Source organism: Canis aureus, chromosome 19 (genome assembly GCF_053574225.1).
Source record: "Canis aureus isolate CA01 chromosome 19, VMU_Caureus_v.1.0, whole genome shotgun sequence".
Classification (NCBI taxonomy): Eukaryota; Metazoa; Chordata; class Mammalia; order Carnivora; family Canidae; genus Canis; species Canis aureus.
Genome location: NC_135629.1, coordinates 56,264,647 through 56,282,863, shown reverse-complemented (window position 1 = coordinate 56,282,863; position 18,217 = coordinate 56,264,647). Strand labels below are relative to the sequence as shown.

General features: G+C 54.1%; 1 protein-coding gene and 1 long non-coding RNA gene across 8 annotated transcripts in view; one reads left to right on the top strand and one right to left on the bottom strand.

The window, feature by feature from the left end:
* The first annotated feature begins 89 nt into the window (after positions 1 to 89).
* On the top strand, positions 90 to 1,451 carry LOC144290809 (uncharacterized). The gene is made up of 2 exons (XR_013358342.1): positions 90 to 641; positions 888 to 1,451. It is a non-coding gene; the product is annotated as an uncharacterized LOC144290809 (long non-coding RNA).
* A 3,624-nt stretch (positions 1,452 to 5,075) lies between these two features.
* The window catches only part of DPP9 (dipeptidyl peptidase 9), a 41,287-nt gene continuing 28,145 nt past the window's right edge, over positions 5,076 to 18,217 (bottom strand). For 5 of the 7 annotated variants that reach the window (XM_077860384.1, XM_077860383.1, XM_077860385.1 and 2 more), the window contains 8 exons: positions 17,237 to 17,389; positions 16,631 to 16,766; positions 14,881 to 15,026; positions 13,764 to 13,910; positions 12,144 to 12,296; positions 11,322 to 11,464; positions 9,366 to 9,477; positions 5,076 to 6,631 (listed from right to left, as the gene is read on the bottom strand). In XM_077860384.1, the coding sequence (XP_077716510.1) occupies positions 6,539 to 6,631; positions 9,366 to 9,477; positions 11,322 to 11,464; positions 12,144 to 12,296; positions 13,764 to 13,910; positions 14,881 to 15,026; positions 16,631 to 16,766; positions 17,237 to 17,389 (1,083 nt within the window). In that variant the 3' untranslated portion in view covers positions 5,076 to 6,538. Of the gene's footprint in view, positions 6,632 to 9,365; positions 9,478 to 11,321; positions 11,465 to 11,891; positions 12,027 to 12,143; positions 12,297 to 13,763; positions 13,911 to 14,880; positions 15,027 to 16,630; positions 16,767 to 17,236; positions 17,390 to 18,217 lie in introns of those variants that run through there. The other 2 variants (XM_077860387.1, XM_077860386.1) reach the window with 2 other exon arrangements.

Here is an 18,217-nt window from a genome sequence, read left to right as displayed (position 1 = left end):
TCTCTCTCTGTGTCTATCATGAATAAATAAATAAAATCTTTAAAAAAAAAAAAAAAAAAAAAAAAAAAAAAAAAAAAAAAAAATAGAATGAGTGGAGAGGCCGGCAGGGAAGGCTCTGCACCCTAGAACTTCCGGTCAGCGGCAGCCCCAACAGAAACCGCTACCTCACTGCCCTACCTGTAGGAAACAAGTTTTCCCCTGCCCAGGCAACAGCCCAGCCAATGAGAGCTCGTCACAGTCACAGCCCAGCCAATGAGACACAGCCACAACCCAGCCAATGAGGCACAGCCACAGCCACATCCGCAGCCAATGAGAGATAGTCACAGTCCAGCCATTGGGAGACGGTCACAGCCCAGCCAATGAGACACAGCCACAGCCCAGCCAATGAGAGATAGTCACAGTCTAGCCATTGGGAGACAGTCACAGCCCAGCCAATGAGGCACAGCCACAGCCCAGCCAATGAGAAGCCACCACACCTGGCCCTCCTGGGTTAGGGCAGTGGACTTTTTATTACAAGCCCCTCCCACCTTCCTTGTTCCTCTGTTAAGAGAGTTGTCCTCTCCTTTGTTCTGCAGGTTTGCGTGGTTTGCTGGTCCTAAGATGCAGTTCTCTGCTATTCCTAAGTACACCTATTTTTACTGGTAAAATAACTGCAGTGTGACTATGTTAGGTTAACAGATCTAAAAATTGGTCGTGGAACGTATGATGAAACCCCGGGTATTTCCATAGTCTCACGTATCCACCCCCACCCCCACCCCCACCCCCGCAAAGACGTTCATTAGTTGTAAAGGGAAAAATAGTAATTTTACAACGAAGACACCATCTTTAGCCCAATGACCAAAGTTAATGTCACCAGTGAGACGGCAATAACATGGAGCTGCTTGCAGGTGCCCCAAAGAAGGACCTCTGCGGTGGTACCTCTGGACTCCTGCCTCAAGGGCGTGACTTCAGTCTAATTATAATAAGCAAGTATACAAAATCCCAAGCTGAGGGACATCCCACAAGATACCAGGGCGGTACTCTTCAGAAACGTCATGAAAGACAAAGGCTGAGGAGCCAGCACAGAATGAGGAGACCAAGACAACAAAACACAGTTTGGGATCATGGATTGGTTCCTTGTCTGAACTCAGTCTGTTATAACAATAAAAACAACAACAACAACAACAACAACAGACCGGGCAACTTATGAACAAACACGTTTATTTCTCACAGTTCTGGAGGCTGGAAGTTCTAGATCGAGGTGACGGTACATGTGGTGGCTGGTGAGGCCTGCCTCCTGGTTCAGGGGTAGCCCTATGCTCAGTTTCCCACTGGGGCCTCTCATAAGGGCTCTCATCCCATTCATGGGGCTCCCCACTCATGACCTCAGCCCCACCCAAGGCCCTGCCTTCCCATACCATCACATTGGACTTGGCTTTCAACGTAGGAATTTTGGAGGGATGTGTTCACAATCCTGGACCAAAAAACGGCCTCTACGTGGTTTTGTTTGCTTTTGTTTTTTAGATTTTATTTATTTATTTGAGAGACGACAGAGTGAGCAAGAGAGGGGTGAGGGGCAAAGGGAGAAGCAGACTCCTGGTTGAGCGGGGAGCTGGATGTGGGACTTGATCCCAGGACCCTGAGATCATGACCTGAGCTGAAGGCAGATGCTTTTCCGACTGAGCCACCGAGGCGCCCCCAGCCTTTACTTATTAGGTAATAAGGTTGCATTGGTGCTAATTTCCCGGCTTCAATAACCTGATTGCACCATGGTTAACATAAGATGCGAACATTAGGGGAAGCTGGGTGAAGGGTATCCCGGAACTCTGTACTATTTCTGCAGCTTTTCTGTCAGCCTAAAATTATTCCAAAATATATGAAAAAGAAAATAATCCCTACCTCAGGGAGTTGTTAGGAAAATGAACTGAGGACACGCAGGTGAAATTTCTAGAAGTAAGAATTCTTAATACTAGCTTTGGGGTGTTTTCTTTTTTGTCACAAGTTGCTTGAATTTTCAAGAAAACATCAATGGCGAGGTCTGGAGTGTCCGGAGGTAAGCTTGTTTTCCTAGTCCTTCCTGACTTCAAAGAACAGAATCCAGAAAGAAAACTGTTAGCAGCAGTGCTTGGCCACTAATTGGGGCACACGTAACCCCAAAGCTGGGCTCTATCGCAAACTTTCAGGACCTCAAATCACTCTAACCCCCTCGCATACCAAGGATGAAGGCCAATTTCAGGGAGGTCCGGAGGATCCTCCAGGAGGCTGACAGCTCCGCAAATAACCTTAACTCCAAAACTGATGCCCTTCTGCTATGGGCAGCCTATCCTAAATTGGGATACCTGCTCGCATTAAAAAATTCCGTTTTCTGAGTTGCCTGGGTGGCTCAGTGGTTGAGCATCTGCCTTTGGCTCCAGTTGTGATCCTGGGGTCATGAGATCGAGTATCTCATCAGGCTCCCCGCAGGAAGCCTGCTTCTCCCCCTGCCTATGTCTCTGCCTGTCTCACGTGAATAAGTAAATAAAATCTTTTTTAAAAAAAGAAATTTCTTTTTCCTTGCAACTACCTGCTCTGGACCATTAGAAATTGGCTCCATAAACTGGACGATCACAGCCTTATTCTGTGTTTCACACTGCATGGTTCTGTTGATGTCTCTCCCATTACCTCACCTGCTGTGTTTGACCTTCAGTCCATCACTATGAAGGATTCAATTAGTGGCCAAGCGCTGCTGCTAACAAGATATTTCAGTTGTGAGCTGTTTGGGCCTCCCACTGAAGGTAGGTAGGTCTGTGTGTGCATGTTTTCTTTTCAGACTGAGCCCAAACATCTTTTGTTTTTTTCCTTTTTTGCCAAAAAAAAAAAACAAAAAAAAAAACAAAAAAACAAAACAAAACAAAACAAAAAAAAAACCACACAACCCACACTGGAGAGATTAAAAAAAAAAATCATTCCAAAGATCCTGCTTTTTAATCATGATGTGAAATCTAGCAGTCCTTAAGGAAACTTAACGACATAAATATCAATAGATCTCTCTCTCTGTGTTCGGGACGCTACAAATGGGGTGGGTGTGGGATACAACAGGATTGCATAGAGGAACTCCTTTCTCAAGAATAAACAGTTCTGGATTAGGGCTGTGGTGTTGGTTCCAGGAATCTATACAGGTGACAAAATGGAATAGACATCCACACACATCCACACTCACTGGTGAGGACATGTAAAAGCTGATAAAACCCAAATAAGGTACGGAGTCTAGTTAATTGCATTGCACTCAGGTCGGTTTCCTGATGTTGAACTAACAGTGTACTATGGTTAGGGTAAGATGGAAGCTGGGTGAAGGGCCCATGGGACTCTCTGTATAATTTTTGTGAATATGTGTCCAGAGTTTTTTTATTTGTTCGTTGAAATACCATAAACATGTTTGATAGACAAATGACAGACCGAGAAGTCTCTGCACCCAATATGACACAGGCATATGGGGGTTCTTGCCAATTAGGGAAGAGATGAGCTTTTCCAACGGGAAAGCCGGCAAGCATATGCACAGGCAACCTCCAACAGTGCTGGGGACCCCCACACTCCACCAGTGGTGGAGAAGAGTGGCCCACGTCACAGCCTGGAAGAAACAAATGCCTCCACCTGCCGCCTCTGAGACCTTGACCTTCTGCCAACAGACACTTACTGTTTTGGAGTTGCCCATCATGCATCCTCCTTCCTGTTGGCACCCCACTTCCATTTCTGGGCCTCATCGTCAGGGTAGGAATGTGACCAACTGAAGTTAGGCCAATGGATGCTGTTTCGTGACAATCTACTGAGTGAGTGAGGCAGGAGTAGAATGTCCTGATGAAGAGCTCCTGCTTTGAGACAAATGCAGGTTCCTAGCTGCCAAGGCTCCTGGAGCAAACCCAGTGCCCTTTGCCACCTGTTTCTGTCCTCCTGTGACTTGTGACTAGTTTCCTCTTCCTCTTTATTTCACAGTGGTTTAACTGAAAGACATCTTAGGGGATCCCTGGGTGGCGCAGCCGTTTGGCGCCTGCCTTTGGCCCAGGGCGCGATCCTGGAGACCCGGGATCGAATCCCATATCAGGCTCCCGGTGCATGGAGCCTGCTTCTCCCTCTGCCTGTGTCTCTGCCTCTCTCTCTCTGTGTGACTATCATAAGTAAATAAATAAAAAAAAAAAAAAAAAAAGAAAGACATCTTATTCCCAAGACTGATTTTAAACATTCCTTCGCTGAGCTTCCTACCTGTAAGACACACGGAGATTGACGACATTGTTCAGTTTGCAATATGGATGACAAGGGGCTGATTGCCTTCATATATAAAGGGAGTCCACAATTCAATGAGGCCAATAGGTCAAAAGAAAGGTGGGCGATGATTACTAGTAAACAAGAATCTTAAAACATGAAAATATTCCCACACATGGAAGAAATGGGAGTTCAAACGACAGTGAGATGCTACCTTTGACCACTAAGATTGGCAATGATAAAAATATTTGATAGCAGGCAGTACTGGTTAAGGAATGGGGGGGGGGGACAGGCACACTTCACCCTTCTTGGAGAAGTTTACATTGAGGTGTTCTCTTTGGAAGGCAATCCGGCAATCCTCTGTGAAACTAAAACGAGTATGCCTTTTGATAATTCTAGGAATTTACCCTATAAACTCAAACATATGTCCAAAATATGTATAAGACTATTTGTTGCCATATCACTTGTACTGGGGGTTGGTCAATTTCAGCCTGTGGGTTAAGTCTGGCCGCCTGCCCGGTTTGGTAAATAAAGTTTTATTGGCACATAGCCAAACACTCATTTACATATCATTTGTGGCTGCTTTTGAACTAGGTGGGCAGAGTTGAGTAGTTGGATTCTCAGGCTGTCTGGCCCACAACGCTGAAAATATTTACTGTCTGGCCTTTTACAAAGTAAGTTGGCTGACCCCTGATTTATACTGATTTAAACAAGAGGCTCAGAATAACCGGTTATCCCTTGATAGGTGCCTGGCCAAATAAATTCTGGCACATTCACAAGGAGGAACAGAATTCAGGTGTTAAAAACAGAGACTGGGATGTGATCACCTCTCTGGAGGGAAGGCATCTTTTCTCTATATATCCTTTTAAAAGCACTACAGTTTTATTTGTTAAGCCATTAAAAATAAAAGCGGAACTTCCCAGAGTATGGAGAGGGTGGAGGTGCCAGGAGAGGCCATCGTGCTGTTGGGAGCTTCAGTGCCAGAGTGCCATCTGCTCAGGCAGCTTCCAGTCTCCCTAGGTGTCGGGTGCTAGGGCAAATGTGAAAAGGGAATGGCCTGCCCTCCTTGGTGGGCGATCCCGGATCCTGGAACCACAGAGTCAAGCCTCTGGACAAGCAGAGATACAAAGTAAAGGCAGCCAGTGCAGAGGAACCAGCCAGAAGGACATGCATCTTGGCTGATGCTGTCACCCTGAGGAAGCCTGCAGCGAGGACCGGGCCAGCCATGACATCCTGGGCTGGGTCCCTAGGGGACTGACGGGGGCTGCATCGGGTCACCGCGACGTCCTCCCTGAGGCCCTTGCAGCCCCAGTAGCTTAGGGCTCTGGCACCTCCTGGGACCCCACCAGGTCAGAGGAACCCCCACCCCCAGCCCCAGGCTTGGAAGGAACCTGAGGCAGGCGGCTGCGCTTCCATCTGGAATTGTTTACTGAGTCCACTTCTTACACGCATAATTATAAAAGAATAAGAATCGACAAAAATATTTTCTTTCCATAATATGTAGAGGTGGTTCGTTTCTGGTGGGGTGTTTTTTTTTTTTTTTTTTTTTCTTTTTTTGCTTCTTTTCTTTTTCTTTTTGCCCGCCCCCGGCAGAACTCTTGGCGGGAGGAACAGGGAGGAAGGATAACCCTGAGGCGGGGATGGGTCCGCTCCGAGGCGGGAGCCCCGGTGTGCGTGGGGGCCGTGCGCGGGGCGGGCCGGCGGAACACTGACCCGCGGGGCTCAGGCCTGAACGCTGGGGGGCGGCGGGAGGCTGGCGGCCCTGCGCACCGCTCCCCCCACCCCCAACTGGGTGCTGGCGGGGTGGAACTCCGCGGCCCGGCAGCGGACCCCATTCTAGGTTTAGGCACCCTATGCTTTGTCTTAAATAATCATCAAAAACGCCCCCCAACAAAACACAATATGAAGTGGGCGGGTCTGGAAGGGACGGCAAACGCATGCTTCCTTGCGGCCAGGTGCGGAGGACCGGGCGCCCTGCCCAGTGTCCTCGGGCCTCCCGGGGTGCCCGGTGGGGTGGAGGCTCCAGCTCCCAGACCTCATGTAGGGGAGGGGATGGCCTGAGGAAGTGCCTCTTGGATGGGGGCCTCATCCCTCCGTCCTGGCAACTGGGAGGCAGCAGGCAAAAATCCCAGGAGCATTACAAAACTGAGAAAAGGCGTGGGGGGCAGCGAAGGCGAAGGCTGGGGGAGGGGGTGCTGTCCAGAGGGGGCGGCGGGAGGAGGCGCCGCAGGCCCTCCCGCCTGCTCCCCCAGTGGCAGCGGCAGCGGCGGCGATGGCGGCAAAGCCACTTGTGCTCTGAATGTGCAGCCCCTGCGGCGGGGGCTCAGAGGTATTCCTGTAGAAAGTGCAGCAGTGTGACTTCATAGTGCTCGCCGGACTCGGGGCAGCGGATACTGTGTCTCTCGTTGGGGTAGATCTGGGTGGACAGAGAAGGCAGGGCTGGTGGCACACAGGGACCTGCCCAAGGTGTTTGCCGCCCCCCCCCATTCTAACCCCTCTCCCCCATTCTCCACCCCCTTTCCCCCATCTCCCACCCCCCAACCCCTACCCCAGGCTCAGGGCTGCTTCTGGAGGGTTGTGGAAAGAGCAGGCTCCCTGGCCGGATAGACCTGGGCTCCAAACCCCTCTGCCCCTGACTTGCTTGCTGTGTGACTGTAGGCCAGTGACCACCTCCCTGACTGCAGCCGCCTTCCCTTTTGGAGAATCAGACCTCTGCAGGCCATTTGGAGGGCTTGCCGAGCTAGTCTCTCAAACACAGCACTTGTACATACAGAATGGCACATTCAAGGGACTGTCTCTCCACCCCCCAAGCTAGGAGCCGCCGCCAAACCTGGGGAGGTACAAGTCTGTGGGACCTTTGGTACTTGTTCACTGGTGCCACTTGCATTTTACCAAAAGGCTATGAGGACTACACATGCCATGGCTCCCATGACAGGCCTCCCACCCCAGGCTCTCAAAGTGTTTTCTGGGTTCTCTCTTACCCACCTGAGGGGGGTTGTCCCCAGAGAAGACAAAGGACTTGTTGGCGACACCCAAGGAATCACCCAGTCCCTGAGACCTGGCTGAGTGACATCTAGGCCCTTGGGTGATGGTGACAGGAGGTTAGGTCTTGCCTCTGACCATGAAATGAGGGCTCTGGCACCCTAGTAGGTCTCAGATAGACACTGGGGGTTCGTCGGTCAGGATTGAAAACCTGCTCCACACTCTCCCAAATTACCCGACCCCAGTCTCAAGCTGGGTGGGGCTGGCTGGTATCAGGGCTGGGGGACCATTCCTTATCTCTTCCTGCCAGCAAGATGATTTGTGAACTAAACCATTCCTTCCTCTCCAGGCCCACGGCCACTGCCCCAGTTCACTCTGGAATACATTCAAGTGCCCAGAGGTCTCTCCTCCTCCTCCTTTGCCTTCTTTTTTTTTTTTTTCTCCTTTGCCTTCTTTAATCCATTTTGAATGAAGCAAGTCTGCAAGGACTTTTCAGTCTGTCATCAAGACCCTGCCTCCTGGGTCCTGCTGCCCTGCAGCCTCCCAGGCCTCACTCCTCCCCACCAGGTCTGTCTGCCTGGGACAGACCCTTCCCACCACTCTGGGTTCTGGCTGCCTGTTTACTTCTTCCTCCTTTTGGCTGTGAGGGCAGAGAGAGGGTCTTGAGGATCCCTGCCGTGCTCTCTGCCCTCAGCCCTCAGGTCCGGGCTGTGAATGGGCTGTGAACAAGGAGGACCTGGGGCCACCAGCCTCCCAGTCCATCTGTTCCAGGGTGCCTGGAACAAAAGGCGGGGTACACCCCACCTCCCTCACAGGCTGCCCTGCTCCCACCCTCAGGTGTCATCTCACCTCCAACTTCTCATGGGGAGGCAGGGGTGCAGGACTCGGGGCCCGCCTTGTGTGCTAACCCTTCTCCCGAGAGAACCCATTTGGCCCTGGAAGACTCATGGCAGGTAGGAGTTATCCTGCCCGTTTCACAGATGAGGAGGAGAGGCCGAGGTTAATGGACCTACCGCCTATGGCCAGGTGCAGAGCGAGCGGCTCTCCCAGCCACCCCAGCTCAGACTGTCTTGCTCATCGGGGACATTTCAGGTTCCATCCTGGCCCTGCTCACCCTGATCTGCAGCTGCCTCTGGCCTGTTAGTACGAAGCATGTGTGGCTGGGGGGCCTCCATCCTGCCCTGTCTGGAAAGGTCCCTGAGGTCTGTCCCTCCTGCCCTGTGACCCTCAGTTTCTCTGTCTGCTTAATGGCAACATGGTACTCCCCTGAGGACAGAGCACATGGAGGCTTCTGAGAGGCAGAAACACTGAGGCTGGCAGGATAAAATTTGTCCCTCCCACCTCTCTCACTTGGCTGGCCCCTTTCCTGCTACAGCTGACTATGGCTCACATCCCACTGGGTCCTCTGGGCCCTTGTCTAGAGGGCATCCGAAGCGAGGGGGACCAGACACCGCACCCTTTGAAGGCCCCCAGCTGCGGCCCCGCCCCCACCACTGAAGCCTGTCCTTCATCACCAAGGCACCGCCCTTCACCTCCAGCATCTGCCCTCATGAAAGACCCACCCTTTTTTGTGGAGCCACGCCCCTTGCCCAACGCCCCACCCCTGCCCAAGGGGTCCCACCCATTGCCTGGCCTTGGCCCCCCAACTCCTCTCCCAGGCTCACTCCATCCACCCTGGCCTCCTGTCTCTGGGCTGCTGCCTCCAGCACTTTCCTGTGCCTGGTGTCCACCCCCAGCCCCGCAGCCTACCACATCCGGGCTGAGCTGGATACCCCCCAACTTTCCAGCATCCTCACACTTCACCTCTTCAGGGAACCCTTCTCTGATCCTAGTCACCCTGAGATGCTCTCAGCGCCCCATACCATTCCTTCCAGGTAAATTTCTTGGCTTAAGGTAAAATGGTGTGGGAGCGATAATTTCCATAACACTGACCTCCCTCCACCAGGCTGAGCTGGGGAGGGCTGGCCTGGCCCCCAGTGTGCCCGGTGTCGAGGGCACCACCCACGATCAGTACATGATTGCTGACTGGAGGTGGGGACCCGAGGGCCTGGGGAGGGGCCTGGGGCGCCATGGAGGCAGAGGTGTGGGGAGCCTGCCTTGGGGGCCAGCGCAGAAGCAGGTGACTCTGCCCCCGCCCCCCTGCGGACTCCTGGGGAGGCGCCACCCACCTGGAGCTGGTAAGGTTTTCCTGCTCGGATCAGCTGGGAGACAAGAAAGTTTGTGTGGAAAAAGTGCACGTTCTCATCCAGGAAGCCGTGCAGGATGAGCAGGCGGTTGGGCCTGGAAGACAAAGTTGGGTGAGGGTCTGAGGCGGGACCCTCTTCTCCCGCCCAGCTCCAGCAGCAGCCAGGACAGGCAGCAGCTCAGCAACGCAGCACGCAGTACGGTGGAGCACGCAAAGCCTGAAGGCTGGAAGTGCCACAAGCACATCTGGAGACTCCCTCGCTTTCTTTCAGGCAAGGAGGGGATGGAGGTGTGGGTGTGCTGTGCCATGGTATGCCGAGCTACAGAGAAGCTTCTAGAGCAGTGCTGCCCCTACCGCACTGTGGGATGAGGGAATGTTCTAGACGGGCCCTACCCAATGCAGTCACCACCATCATCACCACATGTGGCTACTGAGGACTTAAAATGTGGCCAGAATGGCCGAGGAACTGTAGTTTTTAAAAATCAGATTTTTTTTTTGTAAAGAGAGTGCACATGTGTGGGAGGAGGGGGAGGGGCAGAGGGAGGGGGGTAGAGTGAGTCTTGAGCAGGCTCCATCCCCAGTGCGGAGCTGGGCCTCCACCTCACCACCCTAGGGATCATGACTGGAACTGAAATCAAAAGTTGGAAGCTTAACCAACCCAGCCACCTCGGTGCCCCTAAAAAATTGATTTTTCAAAATAATTTATTGAAATGAAATTCACATAAATAATCTAAAAATACCTCATTGCGGGCTCAGTGGTTGAGCATCTGCCTTTGGCTCAGGGCATGATCCTGGGGTCCTGAGATCAAGTCCCACATCAGGCTACCCGCAGGGAGCCTGCTTCTCCCTCTGTCTATGTCTCTGCCTCTCTCTCTCTGTGTCTCTCATAAATAAATAAGTAAAATCTTTAAAAAATAATAATAATAAAATAAAAAATAAAAATAAAAATACCTCATTGCAAACTGAAGGATTTGGGGGCATTTTGTGGATTCCCAATGCTGTGTGACCACCACCTCTATCCAGTTCTAGCAAAGCCCCCTGACGTTAGCAGTCTCCCTGGCCCCCTGGCAACCAGCAGACAGTCTGTGTCTGTCTCGGCCCAGTTATTCCGTCAGTAGCTGTGAACCAGTGTGAGCTTCAATTCGGGGGTCACTATGGCTCCTGGTGCCCAGACTAGATGGCACAGGCCCAGAGTGCTGGCTTTCAAGCTTGGCTGTGTTGTGTGTATGTGTATGTGTGTGTGTGTGTGTGTGTGTGTGTGTGTGTGTGTGTATGTGTCCGTCCCCATACACACCCCCCCTCAGCATCTCCAGGGAGCCCAGGGCCACACTCCAGGTCACAGAGAACAGCTTCGCCAGGAGAGGGCCCTGGGTGGGGTCAGCATGCATGGAGAGCCCAGCACTAAAGGTGTGGCCCAGGGAAGTCCTTCACCAGATCGAGCCACACCAGAGGGTGGTGACACCGTTCCTTCCTTCAGACAAAGGGGCCCATACCAAAGGCTGACACGGGATGTCTAAGCTGGTCCCACAGACCCAGATGCTACAACCACGTGGACCTGTGCCCTGAACCATTGGATGTCAAAAGCCCACAAAAGAGGGGCTGATCAGGTTCGAGACCCAACGATGGCCCCACAGCTTATTAGGGATTGAGGGAGGCCCGCATGTGCAAAGCAGTGAGATTCTAGAGCCTTCCTTCCAACATTCTAAGGGCAGGGCACCCTGGGGGCCTGCTGCTTCCATGAGGAGCACTGATGAGGGAGGCCTCAAGGGGGTGTGAAGTGCAGGCAGAGGGAGGCTCGGTGGCCACAGGAGTACAGCGCCAATACGGGAGGCCCAGCCTTGCAGGCGGACACAGAAAGGGCAGGGGGCAGGGGGACAGTGGCAGCAGGGAAATGGGCGTCTTGGCGACCCTGACAGCTGAGGGCGGGTGGGGGCCTTACTCATTGGGCAGCTTCTCCACGTGCAGAGCTACAGAACCCGCCTCGTAGCCAAGCTGGTTGTTCTCCGGGACATCCATGTAGCGCTCAGTGTACCCTGTGTCGTAGGCCATCCAGACTGTGACCGGGGCGCCCGCGATGGCCACCTGAGGGCCACAGTGGACAGAGTGGGGTCAGGGAGACAGAGAGAGAGAGAGAGAGAGAGGGAGAGAGAGGGAGAGAAGGAAGCAGAGGGAGCGGAGAGGAGAGAGGAGAGAGAGAGATACACACATGAGTCAGGTCTCAGGAGCCCTCACTGGCCTGCCGGCTGTCCCGGGGCCTCCCCCGAAGGACGTGAGGAGCGGACATGCACACGGGGACTGGCAGGGGAGGGGCCCTCAGACCGTGTCCCCCGTGGATCGTGCGTTGTCGAGGGAGGGCGGGTGAGCTGAACGAGTGCGTTCAGGCCGGGCTCGGCCCCTCCCTGGTCCCACTGCCTTCCTGCCTCCTCCTCCTCATCGCCGCCCCGCGGTGCCCTGCCAGTGGGGCCGGCCTGGGGGCCCCTCCCCCGACGCTCTTCACACCATGCCCCACCTCTGCCCATCCGAGGCCGGGGTCCCGGGCTCAGCCTCCCACAGAGAGCTGCTGGCGGGGTTTTGTGCAGCCGGATGCCATCCTGGGGTCAGCAGTGGCGGGCAATGAGGAGGGGGGCTCGGCCCCATGGGGCTGCTGCGGGGAGAAACAGCCACGTGGCAAGGCCCCTGCCGAGATGCCTCTCCGGGGGGGCGGGCTCCGAGGGGCACAGGCGGGTGCCCGCAAACAGGAGGGGGACGGGGTGGGACCCACCTTGAACACTTGGGGCTTATGGATCAGCCCCATGAGCGAGAGGAAGCCTCCGTACGACCACCCATGGATGGCAACTCGGCTCAGGTCGATGAAGCCATACTTCTCGGCCACAAACTGCAAGCCCTCCACCTGGTCCTCGATCTCCACCTGGCCCTGAGGGATGAGGCCAGGCACCTCTCAGAGGCCTCTTCCGTGTGCGAGCCCTGCTGTCCCACTTCTGTCCCTTGTATACCAAAAACAGCTCTCTGGAAGGTACCCATCTCTCCAGACCTGTCCCAACCTGCTCTCGGGGGCAGTGGTCAGACAGGCCCAGCACCAGCCCCGCCCTGCCACCTCCTGGCTGACCCGGAGAAAGTCACATCTCCCCTCCTGGGCCTCAGTTTCCTCATCCCGAAAATAGGACGTCAACATGAATGGGACCACTTTACAGTGGGCATGAGGAGGAAACGAGGTGGTGAGTGTCCTGTACTCAGAGGCCTGGCACATGATAAGGCTCGATAAACAGCAGGTGTCATCACCATCATCATCCTCATCACCTCCATCCTCACTATTATCACTGTCCTCCACCATCATCTCCATTCTTATCACCTCCACCATCATTGCCACCATCACCACCATCATCTCCATCTTCATCACCACCACCACCACCACCACCACCACCATCATGCCCATCATCACCACCATCATCCTCCACCACCACCACTACCCTCCACCATCATCATTCCCATCATCACCACCGTCTCCATTCTCATCACCTCTACCACCATCCTCCACCATCATCTCCATCACCACCACAATCATTCCCACCATCACCACCATCTCTTCTCATCACTTCCACCACCATCATCATCATCTCCATCCTCCTCATCACCACCACCCTCCATCATCATCTCCACCATCACCACCATCACCACCACCATTCTCATCATCACCATCATCTGCATCCTCATCACCACCGTCTCCATCCTCACCATAACCACCACCATCATTCCCACCATCATCACCACCTCTCCTCATCACTTATACCACACCCTTCATCTTCTCCATCCGCATCACCATCACCATCTCCATCCTCGCCCACAACCACCACCGTCATTCCTGCTATCACCACTATCTCTTCTCATCACTTCTTCCACCACCCTCCACAATCATCTCCATCCTCACCACCACCACCACCACCATCATCTCCATCCTTACCACCACCACCACCACCACCACCATCATCTCCATCTCCATCCTCACCACCACCACCATCCTTCACCATCATCCTCATCTTCATTACCACCACCACCACCATTACCATTAGTACCACTTCTACAGCCACCAGTCCCTGTCTGTTCCAGCTGTTGGGACTTCCTGCTGATGGCACCTATACTGTTATGTCTGGCTCATCTGGGCCTCAGGCACCAGGTGGGATGTGTGGATACCTGTCTCGCCATGGGCTGTGGCTCAGAGCAGAGCATCAGAGTGGACATTTTCCTTGGTTCCAAGAGTCCGCCCTACTAATGCCTGCCATCCGGCCAGGAATGCCCTTGAGGAGGTGTTCCAGAGCTGCCCCCAAGCCCCAGGGCTCCCCTGACCATACAGGAAAGGCCCAGAGAAACTGTGAAGAGATGTTACCATTTGGTTTTTCAGGGCCCCTTCGAACCGAAGCCCTCGCTGACACGAGCCCCTGCCATCGATCACGACCACGGCATAGCCCAGGGACGCCAGCGTGTTGAGCCGCAAATACTTGATTCCTTTGAAGGAGTTATTCACCAGCTGCACCTGTAAGGGGAAAGTGAGGAGAGGACATGGAGCTTTAGGATGGGTGGCAAGGATTCCAGTGTGAGATACCAGGCAGGAGGGGCTGGATGGGCCAGAGGCAGGTGGGATGGGGCCGGGGGTCTCACAGTTTCATCAAGACTCTTGTCCTTTACTGTGAAGGCTATGCATGACCCTGGTAGGGTTCTAGCCACCTTGTAGCCTACGTCAGGCAGGGGCCCACTCTGTACCAGGTCTGTGCTTAGGATGGGCTCCCTCCTCAGCCGGGACCTCTGCCATGGGCCTGCCTGGAATTACTCCCTTATTTTTTGAGACACGTTTTGCCTCCTTTCTACTGCAGTTTTCTCTAAAAACAGATAAAAACCAGTGGTGGCAGGCAGTTGTGTTCTCGGAGTTAACTTGACTTAAAGCAATTCCTCACTTTGGCACTACTGATGTTTGGAGACTTATCAGTCTCTGCCATGGCAGGTACTGCAGGGGGTTGACTGTCCCAGGCCCCCACTGTGGCCATGAAGACTACAAATGTCCCTGGACACCGGCAAGTGTTCCCTGGGGTACAGAATACCCCCGGGTGAGAAACTGCTATCTTAGATGGTCCCCAACCAATCTGCCTGCCTGGACCTGTCTTGTCTCCTTCTCAGAGAACTGGGCCCAGGGTCCATGGCTTCTGCTATCCCAAGATCAGTGATCAAGGGTGACAGTGGGTCATTGCTGGGCAGGTGGACCAGATGGGATACCTGGAGGCTAGGGGAGGTTTCCCAGAGGGACAAGGGAGCATCAGCAGGGGGAAGGGAGTTGTATGAGAGGGTGGGGTGTATAGAGATTCAGAGGCAGGAGGGCTAGGACCCCAAGAACCCTGTGTGATCAGTGAGGAGGGGACCCCCTGCTTGCATTAACCCTTCTTCTAGCCTGGATGGCACTCAAGTCTTGGCATGAAAGAAGGGGGTGTGTGGGGAGCAGGGCTGGCACCCACCTGGGGGCCTCCATACACAAAGAGGACAGTGGGGTGCTTCTTTCCTGGCTGCACAGCGTGGGGCTTGTAGATCATGCCGTAGAGCCGCACGTCTGACCGCGTGTGGAAATGGAAGATTTCCGGGGGCACATAATCCGGGGGGCAGCCTGTAGAGACAGAATGGCTATGGCTTTTTGGGCCAGAGTGCCCCAGGGAAGCACATCTGGCTGAAACCCACAGTCCACTGCCTGGCCTTTGACTGCAGAGGGTAGACAGGAGGCACTGCCTTCTGTGCTTTCTGATGGTTTAAATCTGAATCCAAGGGCCACAAAAGTCTCTGGTCCCAGGAGTGTGTGTGTGGCAGGCTGCAGTCCCCAGCAGCCCCCCCGACACCTGCTGATCTGATCTCCTATGGGGGTGGCAATGCCTCTGGGATTTGAGTAACAGCCAGTCTTATCATCTGCTTCTGATGTTCACCTTTATTTCTGCCAAGCAATAACATTGGTTTTCCAATCATGACAGTGCAGAAGTCTTTCTTTAAGCTTATCTTGAACGTTTATTTAGGTAAATGGAGGAAGTCACTTTAAAAGAAAATTAAGTTAACTGTCAAGTGGGTTGGGAGTCAGAAAATGCTTTCTGTACAGGGTCACCTGGTGAGTTTTGTCTGCATCTTAACTACATGGCTTTGCTGCTGGGGCCCCAGTGTAGCCGTTGACAGTACCTAAATGACCGGGAGTGGCCAGGCGTGGCACGTAGGCCGTGTTGGCTGACTTCTTGTAGAGGTGATCTACAAACACGCCAAGACTGGGAGTGTCCGGACATGGTGCCTCGGTCCACCTGCCTGCAAGCCCAGAGCTGGGCACCAAGACACCGCACTTCCCACCGCTGCCCTCTTGCTGGGTGCCTGGGTAAGACCCACCCTTCTCTTGGTTTTATCTGTAAAACTGGGACCAGGGTTCCCGCTCTGTCATGTCCTGTGGTGATGTGGGGAGAGTCCTAGACTGAGTGAGCTTCTGGCTGGAGATTTATACCAGGTCTCAGAGGGCGATGATGTAACAAGATGCTTTCCAGCCCACAAACGCCAGGGATTCTTATTTCCTAGAATGTTCTGGAAATCTAGCAAGTGGCAACTCTGGGGTCAGGGAAGGGTGTCCTTTTTAGTGCATGATTCCTGTGTGCCAGGCACTGTACGGAGTGTTCAGTTTTCATCCCACAGACTGCCTGCCATGGGACTGTTTCATAGAGGACACACTGAGGGAGACTAAGTGACGTGCCTATGGTTCTGGAGCCAGCAGTGGAATCTGGGGTCACCTGAGCAGAGTCCAGGCCACCCTTCAGGCTCCAGGACAAATTGGCAAGTTGCCTCTAGTTTCCTGAGGCTGTGCTCATGCCCAACCCCCCTGGCTCCTTCCACAAATGCATCGGAATATGTGCCCTGTGCAGATGCCCATGGAGACAGCTGCCCAAGGATGAGGAGAGGCCCCCTGTAGGGACTCCCTGTGTCAGGCAGCTGATCATGAACTGCATCTGTGCTGTGTCACACCGTCCTTAACCACAGCACAGGAGTTAGAGACTGTCCCAGGTGGCAGGGCCTACAGGACAGATGGGGCCACTGGGCCACTTGCTGCCTTGAAGCTGCTAGAACGGCCCCTGCTTGCCAGTGCTTTTTAACAGGGCCACACCCCATTTTACAAACAGGCAAGTGGAGGCTCCCAGGGATGGTGGGCAGGGGAGACTCGGTCAAGGTCCCCAGGGGTGCAGGGCTACTCACTGGCCGCCTCCATCATGCTGGCCCAGAAGCGGGGCTGCTTGTGCAGAGGGTCATCATCAGGGCCGCTCAGCTTATAGACGTGCACGCAGGGTGGTGTGCCCACGCTGCTGTAGTGGCTGATGAACATGTCGAAATTCTGTGGGCAGGACGGGGCGCTGAGCACTGCACGATGCGTCCTTCCTGACCTCCCAGTCTGCTTTGGCTCCTTCCGCCCCCATCACCCACAAACCTATGTACTGTTTACCCTGTGTGCTCACTTGTTTAAACTTCAATGCTCTTCTACTCACATGGGTGCTAGTACCCCCCACCATTTCACAGATAAGCAAATGGAGGCCAAGAGGAATCTGTTCCCTGGCCAGGGATCCCCCACTTCCCCCCACCCGTCACCCTCGATGGTAACTGACCAAACCAAGGTTATACCCTGATCCTTCTGATGTCAGAGCCTGCTCACGTTGCTGGTTCTACAGTGCACAGACTGCTATCAAATGCTTGCCCTGGACTGGAAGTAGCCTGGTGCACATTCGCTGCTTGACATTCTAGAATGTTCTGACAGGCTAAGGGTGGGTGCCAGAATGGTGCCATCAGGCACATCTAGAGAGTGCCCACCTGGCTCATGGAGCAGCTGTGGGAGAAGCCGGGTGTGGTAAGGCGCACGATCTCGCCTGCCGACTCATAGCTGACCACGTAGAGGTGGTGCTCCAGGGGCGTGTCCTTTGTACCTTGGAAGTACACCAGCTTCGTCTCCTCGTTGACCCAGATCTGTGGGGGCACAGGGGCTCCTTGTGAAGCAGCCCCAGGCCCGGCCTGGCATTTCCCATGCCTTTGCTCCCACAGTGGCTGGGGGAGGAGGCGGACACCCAGTGGAGGGACCCAGGCCTTTGTTCCTGTCCCCACAGGGATGGCTCAGAGTTCTGTGGCAAGATTTGATCTCTCCACTGGCTTTAGCCCACTGGCAGGAAAAGTTAGCTGGGAGAGAAGCGCTCCTCAGCCTGGGTGGGGCGGGTGCGGACGGCGATCTAGCTGCGCTCACTGCAGTTCCCCTGGTAGGACTTAAAATCAGAAGGCCAACCCCAGACAGCCCTTCTGGGAGTGCTCAGAGCTGCGAGTGCAGAGCAGAGGGCTCAGTGCCTGGGACCGAGGCTGAGGGAGGGACTGGCCTATGCTGGAGGACCCACCAGCCCCTTGCCCTTGGTCCCCAAGAGGTCAGCCCACCCTTCTGACCCGGTGCTTGGGGCTCAGAGGCGGCAACTCCCTGTGCCGGCTGCTTCTTGGGTGAACCCCCGTCACAGTGTGCGGTTATGTGATGAGCCCTCGGGAAGAACAGGAAGGAAACCTGCTCCGGGGATCAGAAGAGCCACTGCCTTTCTGGGGCCAAACTGGCTACACAGAGGTAAAACACTTAAAGAGGGTATGTTCTCTGATGCAGCAATTATGTTCCAGGGAACTGTTCCTAAGGGCTTCGCTTGAGGGGTGACTTCAAGTGGAAGGACAAACATGCTGTGTTCTTATTGTTAAACAAAAGTGATGACTTGAGGGATCCCTGGGTGGTGCAGCGGTTTAGCGCCTGCCTTTGGCCCAGGGCACGAT